The 13,213-nt window shown below is 46.7% G+C and overlaps 1 protein-coding gene across 6 annotated transcripts in view; it reads right to left on the bottom strand.

The window, feature by feature from the left end:
- Positions 1-13,213, bottom strand: part of LOC133361597 (zinc finger protein OZF-like) — a 37,650-nt gene that overhangs the window by 19,055 nt on the left and 5,382 nt on the right. For 2 of the 6 annotated variants that reach the window (XM_061580534.1, XM_061580535.1), the window contains exon 3: positions 2,677-3,374. Coding sequence is in view for 2 of the 6 variants with exons in the window: in XM_061580541.1 (XP_061436525.1) it covers positions 1,924-2,704 (781 nt within the window). In the remaining 4 variants the exon portion in view is untranslated. Of the gene's footprint in view, positions 1-1,923; positions 9,206-10,860; positions 13,212-13,213 lie in introns of those variants that run through there. The other 4 variants (XM_061580537.1, XM_061580538.1, XM_061580542.1 and 1 more) reach the window with 4 other exon arrangements.

Here is a 13,213-nt window from a genome sequence, read left to right on the forward strand (position 1 = left end):
GGCTCCTCCGCTCTCCCATACTGATGGGGACTGCTGCCAGGGTCCTCCCTTGTGACTCGGCCATGCCGCATGCTCAGCGCATGACCGCGGAGGATCGACCTCCTCCCCCGCAGATTCGCCGCCGCTCTCCCTCCGATCCGCGGCTGCTCTCCCGCCGATGCGCTGCCGCTCTCCTGCTGATCCGCAGCCGCTCTCTTTCCGCCAACAGGCTTCGTAACCAGGGTTCCGGTGCTGCCGGAGGGATGAATGTTTTGCCGTCCCCATTGTCCGACGACACTATAGGTGGGTTCTTTCTTCATCCCACTCCAGACACCAGTTGTAGTGTCATCGTAGTGGGAAACAAGGTTTGTAAGGGGGCACCTTCCTTATTAACAACTTCATAGGTTCGCCATCGCACTCTCCCTAGTCGTCTAGCCTGCCTAAACAAAACCCTGACCATGTAACACCGATGGCGCTGACTGAAACAGCCAACAACTATCCAGCCACGCAATATCTAGCGAAGATGGCAGCGACGAAGGCGGCGAAGATGACTGCGACGAGACGAGCCCACTCTCAGAACTAGCAGCCCTGAGCTCCCGCTCTCAGCTGCTTTTATGCTACCCAGTGCCACCTAGCTCCGCCCTGGCCGCGCCTCCCTTCTCGAACCCACTAGCAGGTTTCAGGGGCTTCCAGATGGGTCTTCCGTGACCCGTGACCCTTGCCCCAGTTCTTTCACCCTGCCGACACACCCGTGTATATGCTTACCTGCGTGTGTTCTGTTTGTCCACCGCAGTTGCCAGTGCTGAACAACAGTCGGCGTTTTTACACTACACTAGTACAGCACACCGGTGTTGGAGAACAAATCGCGTAGTGGCGGGTTCCACGAAACATTTATATTTACGCGATCTAACCCAAAAAGAAACTCTTATCGGCAATAAATCACCACATGAATGCATATATTATTATCATAACATAGTGAATGCTTGGGAGCTTATTGGCTCTCGCTCCTGGTTAGACATCTACCCAACCCACAGGTCCACACATTTTGGCCGCTCTTACTCTGCAGGTTGAACCTAGGAATTGAGTGTTCAACTTCACTTTATTTAAATTAAAGCCCTGTGACAAAGGTGAATCTATTGGAGCTTCATTGTCTCAAGCTTACACATCTGTAGTGTACGACTCTCGAGACAATAAACTACAGAGGGAGCTTGTTATTTCTCATAACTCACACTGTTTCACTCACTAGCATATAGCACAACACTGACCGCCTAGCAACCACAGCGCTGACGGACTAGTTAGCTGGATAACTATCTAGCAATGGCGACGTTGAGCGATGGCAAAGACGGCAGCGATGATAAGGACAGCAGCAACGACGAGACGATCCTGAAGACCACGGACAGCCTCGAGCTCTCTCTCTCCATCCCGCTTTTATCCTTCCAGGATCCGCCCTGGCCACACCCCCCTTCTGCAACAATCTAGCTGGTTCTGGGAGCCACAAGAAGGATCCCTTCCCCTTGGGTGGGTACACCCGCAATTGCTACACCTGGTCAATACTCGGCGCTGCTACACTACACATCTACCCGGTCTTTTTTGACTTTGTATTGTCTAAGAAGTCCAGCCACACCTCCACTTCTACAAACTGCTGGGAGTTGCCTAGCTCTGCCTCACAGTAGGAATTCTCCTCCTGCTTCACGTTGCATCCATCAATGTGAAGTTCTGATTTTGGATATGAATCTTCATCTTCACATTTCACCTTCACTTCTTCGCTCTTCACTGTCACTTCATATTTCACCTTTGCCTCTTCATATTTCAACTTGATACCTTTTAAAGTGTCCAAGCTAGGATTTTCTTGTGGTTCTTTTTTCATTAAGGATGGGCACATTGCAGCACTTTGACATTCACAAGTCGATTTCAGACTCCTCTCCTGGGGGATCTTCTGATGACTGTGTGTTCTCTGGTGTCTTTGAAGATGTGATGACGATACAAACGCCTTCCCACACAGAGTGCACTTGAATGGTTTAGCTCCTGTGTGTGTTATCTGGTGCTTTTTAAGAGCAGATGTACCTGAAAATGCCTTCCCACACACACTGCACTTGAAGGGTTTATCTCCTGTGTGTGTTCTCTGGTGTGTTACAAGAGCAGATGACTGTGAAAACGCGTACCCGCACAGAGTGCACTTGAAGGGTTTCTCTCCTGTGTGTGTTCTCTGGTGTCTTTGAAGTAGTGATGACCATACAAACGCCTTTCCACACACACTGCACTTGAAGGGTTTCTCTCCTGTGTGTGTTCTCTGGTGTATTACAAGAGCAGAGGACTGTGAAAACGCATACCCGCACACAGTGCACTTGAAAGGATTCTCTCCTGTGTGTGTTCTCTGGTGTTTTTTAAGATGTGGTGACTGTGCAAAAGCCTTCCCGCACAGAGTGCACCTGAAGGGTTTCTCTCCTGTGTGTGTTCTCTGGTGTTTTTTAAGATGTGATGAATCTGAAAATGCCTTCCCACACACAGTGCACTTGAAGGGTTTCTCTCCCGTGTGTGTTCTTTGGTGTTTTTTAAGTTTTGATGACCGTGCAAATGCCTTCTCACACACAGTGCACTTGAAGGGTTTCTCTCCTGTTTGAGTTCTCTGGTGCTGTGTAAAATTTCCAGTAAGATCCATACTGTTTGCATACTGGTCGCATTGTTGTCTTTTTGTACCGAGCTGTGCTGAGTGCCTTTGCTCCATCACACCAATTCTGCAGAGGAAGTGTCAGAAGAAACGTCAGCTGCCTGCAGAAAAACACATCCACACCATCTAAGTCAGTATCGAGGCACAGAGGAATGAATATATACACAGTCACACGTGACTAACGTCTATACTTATTCATATATTCAAGATATTTCCCAATTCATCACATGGGCTGTTAAGGCATACAATGAGAGGGCAAATGGTTATAAATATGCCTGGAAGCCCTAGTATCTTCGAAATAAATGTTAATCCAAAACACCAAGTACAGTGATACCTCGGTTCACAAACTTAATTCATGAACTGACTCTGGTCGCGAACCGAATTGGTCGTGAACCGAGGCACATTTTCCCATAGGGTTCAATGTAAATCCGGTTAATCCGTTCTGACCTTTTTTTTGGTTTTTGAAACACAAAAATATGAAACAAATTACAATACACATTAGTACTGTACAGTATAGTAATGTATAAAGAGAGAACACTAACCTTGCTTGAGATGACTTCAGTAAGCACTCAAACGGATGAAGTGTACAATACAGTAAGTACAGTATTGTACAGTACAGTAGTACAGTACAGTACTGTATGTGCTAAAAAGCACACCAAAAAGTCACTGAAAGTGTCTTCACAGTACTCACAGTACTTCTGTGTCTCTTCTTCTCTCCACGATCTTCCTACAGGAAGTCACGACCATGTGACAGCCTGGAAATAGCATTAAAATGGCCACGGCTCCTGTTCGTGAACCGAAGCGGAGTTCGTGAACCGGAGCATATTTTTATGAACTTTTATGTTTGTGAACCGAGTTGTTCGTGAACAGAAGCGTTCGTGAACCGAGGTATCACTGTACATAATTTCGGCTGCCTGGCTACAAAAGGAATATTTAAAAAAGCTAAACTCAGCTAACAAAGCAAAGGCTGTTGAAAATACTATTTGTATTATGCATAAATTAATATTCAAGTGCAACTTAGAGGTGTGAAGCCAGGCTCAGATTTGCTTGAATGCTTGGAAGAACAGATCTAACGTCAGCAAGATATGTGCTGTGTTAATTTGCTGACTGTTTCCATTCTTACAAAAAGTTCCTGAGGAAAACTAAAATAAACTATTTGTTTTGATTTAACCGACATGTTCAATAGTTAATATACTTTACTGCAAATACAAACTTGACACTGTCACACACTGGCATGGTAAAAAGGTGGTGTGTCCAGAACCATGCCTGGCTGCCTTCATCTGCTCAGTATTAATGCTTCCTGACTTCACACTATGCAATTTAAGATCAATCAACATAGCAGAGGCCCACAAGAAGTTCAGCTTTCATTTATCAAACATGTTTGCTGTCGGCAATAAACAAACACTAATTGTTGAGTTCATAATGCAGTGAAATAACTGCGCCACTGCTCCCCACATAGATACACTCTTACATACAAATGCATTTCACATGGATCAGTAACAGATTATATTAACAGTCACCATTCATCACAAATTGGAAGTAACCTTATCACAGTGCTAATGCCATGATAGGTGAAGTTTAAGGCCATGTAAATGTGGATTCTTTGTCAGCAGGTAATGGGAATGATCCAGGTGTCAAGGGATGACCGACAGATGAACCAGCTGTGCTCCACTGTCTTGCTGGGTGTTAGGAACCCAGCGTTCCACCCATTCATGTGGGCGTCGCTCTTCCGACCTCATTGTTGTTGCAGAGCAAATATCTCTTAACTGCCATGCAGCATACCTCATGGGCCTCTTCCAGAGGCCGATCTTCACGCCTGGCATCAGTCATTGGCAGGCCAATGCCATGCCTGTTCAGCCCCTTACATCTTAACAAATAAAAGCTGCTTGAGCATGCAGTGTCTGGGATTGCGGGATTCATGACCGAACCAATGCAGCCTCACCTGCCAAAGATACTCAAGATAATATTCTATATTGATATATTAAGGATCTGTAAGCTTCTAATCCAAGTCTGGTTGAAGAGGATGAATCATAGGCAGGACAGCCATCATTGTATAAGCCAGCACAGATGGTCATTTAAATAAGTTCATATTTTGCATCCACAGAGTAATATACAGTGAGGGAAAAAAGTATTTGATCCCCTGCTGATTTTGTACGTTTGCCCACTGACAAAGAAATGATCAGTCTAGAATTGTAATGGTAAGTTTATTTGAACAGTGAGAGACAGAAAAACAGCAAAAAAAATCCAGAAAAACGCATTTCAAAAATGTTATGAATTGATTTGCATTTTAATGAGGGAAATAAGTATTTGACCCCTCTGCAAAACGTGACTTAGTACTTTGAGCGTTCTCAATGAAAAAAGAGAGATGACATGGTCATCCTCTCAGCCGACAAGGGCAATGCCACTGTCATCATGGACAAAACCACATACAATAACAAAATTCGGGACCTACTTAATTATGTTAGCTACTAGCGGTTAGTACCCAGCGTTGCCCAGGCAAAAAAGGCAGCCACACATGTAGTTACACACGCAAATCGACTAACACGCACACATAGAGTTACACGCACAAATGGACTCACACACACATACATAAACTGAACAACAACCGCCATTCGCCACTAAGTGGCGGTGACGTCACGACAACGCTTGTGCCAGGCTATGTGCACCTTGAGGCCACGTGAAGTGTCGAATGCCTGCTGGCAGGAGGTCACGGAGCAAACCCAGATGGCACAGGTCGACTGACTGAGACGACTGGCTGATGCACCACCTGTGGCCCCTACTGTGGCAACTTTCTGTGCTTTAGCCACGCGGCGCTCCGCTCATTGTTGTGAGCGTCGCTCCTCCGCCCTCCGTTGTTGTTGGAGGGTGACTGCCTCCAACTGCCCAGTAGCATCCTTCAGGAGCCTCCTCCACAGAGGCCAATCTTGACACAGCTGGTAGCAGTCATCCGCAAGTGGACTCAGCTACAAATCCTCCTGTACCACATAACTCCATGTCTTCTCCAGCCCCCTGGATCCGGCCGAACAAAAGCTGTTTAGGCATGTGGTGGCTGGCCATGCGGGCTACATGACTCAAGCAACGCAGCCTTGCCTGCCGGAGGTCACCGATGGGACTTGGTCCACATCTTTCAAGGATTTGTGAGCTCCTCACACAATGCAGCCAGGTTAAACCCAGGATGGATCGTAGGCAGGCCATCCTAAATGTTTATAACCGGCGAAGATGTTCCATTAGGGGGGTCCAAGTTTCGCAAGCATAGAGTTTGGAGGGAATGACCGTGGTGCCGAGAAGACCTGAAGCTTTGTACGGAGTGATAGAGCAGGTAGCTTCCACACAGCGTTACGCAGCCAATGCAAAGATAATGCAGCTCGACTTATTTGGAGTAAGACCTTTGCTGTTAAACCGGAGCCGGTCATTAGCACACTGGCAAGGTATGGGAAACTGTCCACTGTCTCCACAACAGCCCCATCACCAATTGGGAGTTGTGGGGGTGAAATTTCCGATGGTATAAAATAGCCAGGCAGGTGCTTAGTTTTGGTGGGGCTGATGGTAAGGCCCCACCTGTTGGTGGCAAGCTCCAGGTTCAGCAGCAGCACCTCGAACTCCTCCGAGTGAGCAGCAATTAGCAGATAATTGGCATACATAACGTGGTTGAGCAATAGGGAGCCATCCCTTGACTGCACCCGAGCATCGATCAGCCTCTCATTGTATCTGTAGCAGATGGTAATTCCTCTGAAGTACGTGGTAAAAATATATGTAAAATAATGCGGGAGCCAGACATCCCTGTTGCACCCGAAGGTGTAAAGGGAATGTCTCTGACTCACGGCCACGTAGTTTGACACGGGGCTGCTCACCATCATGAAGGTCCTTAAGGATCGTGAGCAGAGGGTCAGGGACTCCGAAAAGCACGAAGAACAACCCAGAGGCTAGGCCTACTGATGGTATCATAGGCCTTGACCAGGTCAATAAAGCACACACATGGACTAAGACGCACACAAGGACCAACAGACACGCAAAGAAATTGACTTACACTAACTAACATGGAGCCACGCACACACAGCGACTAACACACATGCACATGGACTGACACACATACACTTGAGATATACACACACATGGTGTCACACACACACATATCGATGTACACACAGCAACTCTCACACACACACATAGACTCACACACACATACATAGACTGACACACATTGGTGTACACACACATATGGACTCTCATACACAGACATATACTTTAAATAAAGACACATGGAGTAACACACACATATCAAGTCACACACATGCATTGACTTACACACACACATCGAATGACACGCACACATGTATGGACTTATACACACATGTAGACTAACACACACACATATGGACTGACACATACATACACATGGACGTACACACACACACTGACTGACACACATAGACACACAAACGCACATTGACTTACATACTGACATGGAGCCATGCACACACATCGACTAACACGCACACACATATGGACTGAAACACACACATCGACTCTCACACACACATCGACGTGCACAGCAATCCCCGATGATGGCACAGCTATCAGCATCGCAGTACTACGTATCAGTAAATTGCAGGACATGAGCAATCGAAACAATAGAAATGCATAGTAGAAATAATCTGAAATAAGTGTATATTAAATAGCAGCAGTACGCACAGGTACGTTGAGAAGCAGGCTATAGCATAGATTATAGACTGGCAGTACGCCGACTCAATGACATAAGCATTTCTACAGTGGCGATAAAAAGCTGACAATATAGGCAGCAGCTAAAAAAGCAGGATACAGTCGACATGAAAGGCTGGCAGTACACTTAGTGAGGTAAAGAAGCAGGCAACAGATTATAGACTGGCATTCACTCATAATGGGTAAAAGCAAAATTAACAGTGTAGATAATAGTGGCAGTGCACTGATGTTAATGAATCAGCAGTCGACAGCACAAAATGGCAGTACACCGTCGCAGCGTCGTAAAAAGGAACACAAAAAGGGAAATATTTAGCAACCTATGAATGAAAATGTAGTTTTCTGCACACAAACATTATGATTGTAATATTAGGCAACGTATTAGTTAGATTATAGTAAACAATGAAGCAGAGTTGTTCTCTGCATAAACATAATCTTATATATAAAAGTCTCCGTGCGCTCGTGCTTGCGGGGGATTTGGTTCTCGGACGGTGGGGTTTAAGACCGAAATAATTTGCCAGGCGGCACGCTCTAAGCCCCGCGGTGGGAATAGGCTATTCCGTTTTCCCGTCTGTTGACGTTAAAGTAGTTTAATTAACACATTTGTGCCGTTTATATTATTCTTTATTTACTTATTGCACGACATCGACCGTACCAAGTGACGCCAATTGCGTGGGGGGGCGGGACAGACCCTGCCAAGTCATGCGCGTTCGCTCCAGCTCACGGGAGACATTTTATTTTACGCGTTTTACAGCCAACACATACATCACGCTGCGGATATTTATTCACAGTGTCATGTCCTTTTCGCCCCCCCCCTCCCCCCCCACACGATGCATTCAGTTTATACTACAGACTCCGTAGATAATATTTTACTGCTTACATAGCATTATTCTTGCACGGGCGGCGGATTTTGGGGGGGGGAGGGTAGCGGCCCAGCCCCTAGCCTGGCAACGTGCCAACTCCACCGCCTGCCAATATAGGCCAGGACGGGGGCTATGCATCGCACAAGGCCTCAACATGCCTATGGTAAGTACAAATTTCCTTGCTTCTTACGCTAACAACTCAAGTCCATTGTTTATTATTGTTAAACACATTAGTTGACAAACATTACTATAATAATGTTTGTGTGCAGATAAGAACTCACGTTGATTGCTTACTATTATCAAACATACGTTGGGAGAAATTACAATAATGCTTGTGTGCACAAAACTCTTTATTTTTAGGTTGCTAAATATTCCCTTTTAAGCTGCGCTTTTATGACGCTGCGACGGTTTGCCAGTCTGTGATCTAGCCATGTACGTCCATGTGTATGTGTGTGTGAGTCCATATGTGTATGTGTTAGTCCACATGTGTTTGTAAGTCTATACATGTGTGTGTCACTCGATGTGTGTGTAAGTCAATGCGTTTGTTTGAGTCCATATGTGTGTGTTCATCCATGTCTGTGTATCTCAAGTAGATGTCTGTGTGTCACATGTGTATGTGTGTAGGGCTGTGTGTGTGTCAGTCTATGTGTGTCTAAATCCATGTGTGTGTCTTAGTCCATGTGTGTAAGTACATATGTGCGTTTACGTCAATGTGTTTGTGAGTCCACGTATGTCTGTGTGTGAGTCGCTGTATGTGTGTACGTCCAAATGTGTGTGTAACTCCATGTGTGTGTATCTCAAGTGGATGTCTACGTGTGTGTCAGTCCATATGTGTGTGTGTCTAAGTCGATGTGTTTGTGTGTGTGAGTCCATATCTGTGTGTGTGTGTCTGAGTCCATGTGCGTGTGTGTTAGTTGCTGTGTGTGCATGCCTCCATGTTAGTCAGTGTAAGTCAATTTCTTTGCATGTCTGTAGGCCCATGTGTAGGTCTTAGTCCATGTGTGTGATTTATTTACCTGCTCAAGGCCTATGATGCCATCAGTAGGTTTGGCCTCTGGGTTGTTCTTCGTGCTTTCCGAGTTCCTCACCCACTGCTCACCATCCTAAGGACCTTCATGATGGTGAGCAGCCCCGCGTCAAACTACGTGACCGTGAGCCAGAGCCATTCCCTGTACACCTTGGGGTGCAACAGGGATGTCCTCTGGCTCCCACATTATTTTACATATATTTGGACCACGTAGTTCGTGAAGCCTTCAATGGCTGTACCGCTAGAATTTCCATCTGGTACAGATACAATGGGAGGCTGAACGATGCCCGGATGCGGTTAAGGCATGGCTCCCTATTGCTCAACCACGTTATGTATGCCGATGATCTGCTAATTGCTGCTCACTCGGAGGAGGAGTTCGAGTTGCTGCTGCTGAACCTGAAGCTTGCCAACAAGAAGTGAGGCCTTAGGATCAGCCCCACCAAAACTAAGCACCTGCCTGGGTATTTTCTACCATCGGACACTCCACCCCCACAACTCCCAATTGGTGATGGGGCAGTTGTGGAGACAGTGGAGAGTTTCCCATACCTTGCCAGTGTGCTAATGACCAGCTCCGGTTTAAAAGCAGAGGTCTCATTCCAAATCAGTCGAGCCACATTATCTTTTCATTGGTTGCGTAAAACTGTGTGGAAGCTACCTGATCTATCACTCCGTACGAAGCTTCAGGTCTTCTCGGCCACGGTCATTCCCTCCCTTCTCTACGCTTGTGCCCCCCTAATGGAACATCTTTGCCAGTTATAAACATTTAGGATGGCCTGCCTACGATCCATCCTGGATTTAACCAGGCTGCATTGTGTGAGGAGCTCACAAATCCTTGAAAGATGTGGACAAAGTCCCATCGGTGAGCTCCTCCGCCAGGTAAGGCTGTGTTGCCTGAGTCATGTAGCCCACATGGCCAGACACCGCATGCCTAAACATCTTTTGTTCGGCCGGATCTAGAGGGCTAAACGGCCTGGCACGGGCTAGAGAAGACATTAATTGATGTGGTACAGGAAGGCGAGGAGCTGAGTCGACTTGCCGATGACGGCTACCAGCCGTGTCAAGATCGGCCTCTGTGGAGGAGCCTCCTGAAGGACGCTACTGGGCAGTTGGAGGCAGTCGCTCTCCAACAACAATGGAGGGCGGAGGAGTGACGCTCACAACAACGAGCGGAGCGCCGGGTGACTAAAGCACAGCAAGTTGCCACAGTAGGGGGCACAGGTGGTGCATCAGCCAGTCGTCTCAGTCAGTCGACCTGTGCCATCTGGGTCTGCCCCGTGACCTCCTGCCAGCGGGCGTTCGACACTTTACGTGGCCTCAAGGTGGACATAGCCTGGCACAAGCGTTGTGGTGACGTCACCGTCACTTACTGGCGAATGGCGGTTGTTGTTGTTCAGTCTATGTATGTATGTGTGATTCGATATGTGTGTGTAACCCTTTGTGTGTGTGTCACTCGATTTGTGTGCATAACTACATGTGTGTGTCTGCCTTTTTCGCCCGGGCAACGCTGGGTTCTCACTGCTTGTGTTAGTAATATTTGTAAACTTATTTGTTTAATAATAGTAAGCAATAAACCTGAGTTATTAGCGAAAGATTAAATAAAATTGTACTTTATATTGGCGTGGTGACGCCTCGTCCCGTGCAGAGCCCGCGGCCTCGCCTAGATTGGCAAGCCGCAGGTGAGACATTGCCAGAACTTTATAGCAGTAACTGCACGCATCGTGTTGGGGGGGGGGGTGAAGAGGACATGAGACTGTGAAGAAAAATCCGCAGGGTGATATGTATATTTATTTCATGTTAAACGCGTAAATAAAATGTCTCCCGTGAGCTCGACCGAACGCGCATCACTTGGCAGGGTCCGCCCCCCCCCAGGCAATTGTCGTGAGTTGGTATGGTCGATGTTGCACAATAAGTAAATAATTAAAATAAGAATGCCACAAAATCGTTAATTAAACGACTTTAAAGTTTACGGACGTGAAAACGGAATAGCCTATTCCCACCGCGGGGCTTAGGGCGTTCCGGCTGGCAAATTTTTTTGTATTTAAAACCCACCGTCTGAGAGCCAAATCCCCCGCAAGCCCGCGTGCGCGGAGACTTTTAAATGTGGACATGTAGCCAGATGTCAGGATGAGTTAGTTGGTGCCAAAACATGTAATTTTGAAGCGTGAGTTATATCTTCTACTAGCGGTAAGTACCCGGTGTTGCTCGGGGAAAAAGGCAGACACACACATGGACTTACACACAGACATTGACCCACACACATAGAAACACATCGACTTAGACGCACACACACATGGTTAAACCCAGGATGGATCGTTAGCAGGCCAGCCTAAATGTTTCTAACCGGCGAAGATGTTCCATTAGGGGGATGCACGTTTCGCAAGCGTATAGAAGGGAGGAAACTACCATGACCGAGAAGAGCTGAAGCTTCGTGCGGAGCGAAAAACCAGGTAGCTTCCACACAGCATAACGTAGCCGATGAAAAGATAATGGCGCTCGACTGATTTGAAGTGAGACTTCTGCTGTTAAACCCGGAGCTGGTCATGAGCACACTGGGCAGGTATGGGAATCTCGGCAATCTCTCCACAACTGGTGCATCACGAATTGTGAGCTGTGGGGGTGAATTGTTCGATGGTACAAAATACCCAGGCAGGTGGTTAGTTTTGGTGGGGCTGATGGTAAGGCCCCACCTCTTAGTGGCAAGCTCCAGGTTCAGCAGCAGTGAGCAGCAATCACCAGAGCATCGGTATACATAACATGGTTGAGCAATAGGGAGGCATCCGTTGACCGCACCCGGGCATCGATCAGCCCCCATTGTATCTGCACCATATGGTAATTGATCGGGTACAGCCATTGAAGGCTTCACGAACTACGTGGTCAAAAGATATGTTAAATAATGTGGAGCCAGAGGACATCCCTGTCACACCCCAAGGTGTAGAGGGAATGGCTCTGACTGACGGCCACGTAGTTTGACGCGGGGCCGCTCACCATCATGAAGGTCCTCAAGGATCGTGAGCAAAGTTTGAGGGACTCCGAAAGCATGAAAAACAACCCAGAGGTCAGGCCTACTGATGGTATCATAGGCCTTGAGCAGGTCAATAAAGCACATACATTCACTCACACACACACGGACCTACAGACATGCAAAGAAATGGACTTACACTGACTGACATGGAACCATGCACACAAAGCGACCAACACAGACGCCCATGGACTGACACACACAGACATAGACTGACATACATACAACGACTCACACAAACACATCGACTCACACACAGACATACGTGGACTCACACACACATTGAAGTAAACACACATGTACTTACACAGACACATATCGACTAAGACACACACACATGGACTTACACACACATACATAGACTGACACACACATTGCCCTACACACACATAGACATATGTACTGTGACACACAGACATCTACTTTAGATACACACATGTAGATTAACACACACACATCGACTGACACACATAGACACACAAACGCTCATTGACTTACACACTCATATGGAGCCATAAACACATATCGACTCACACACACACGCATTCACTTAGACACACACACATCGAGTGAAACACACACGTATGGACTTACACACACATGTGGACTAACACACACACAGCGACTGATATGCACACAAATGGACTGACACACACACACAAACACTTGTACATACACACACACACATGGAGCGTTGTCCGGTTGAAAAAGACAGACACACACATGGACTCACACGCAGACATGGAGCCACACACATTGAAACCCATCGACTTACACGCACACAAATACATATGGACTCACACGCACAGACATCGACTTTAGGGACACACATGTAGTTTCTGCACACAAACATTATCATTGTAATATTTGTAAAGTTATTTGTTTAATAATAGTAAACAATAAACCTCAGTTCTTAGCGAAAGATGCAAGAAAATTGTACT

Source organism: Lethenteron reissneri, unplaced genomic scaffold, assembly GCF_015708825.2.
Source record: "Lethenteron reissneri isolate LAM-NWPU_2019-01 unplaced genomic scaffold, ASM1570882v1 scaffold_115, whole genome shotgun sequence".
NCBI lineage: Eukaryota > Metazoa > Chordata > Hyperoartia > Petromyzontiformes > Petromyzontidae > Lethenteron > Lethenteron reissneri.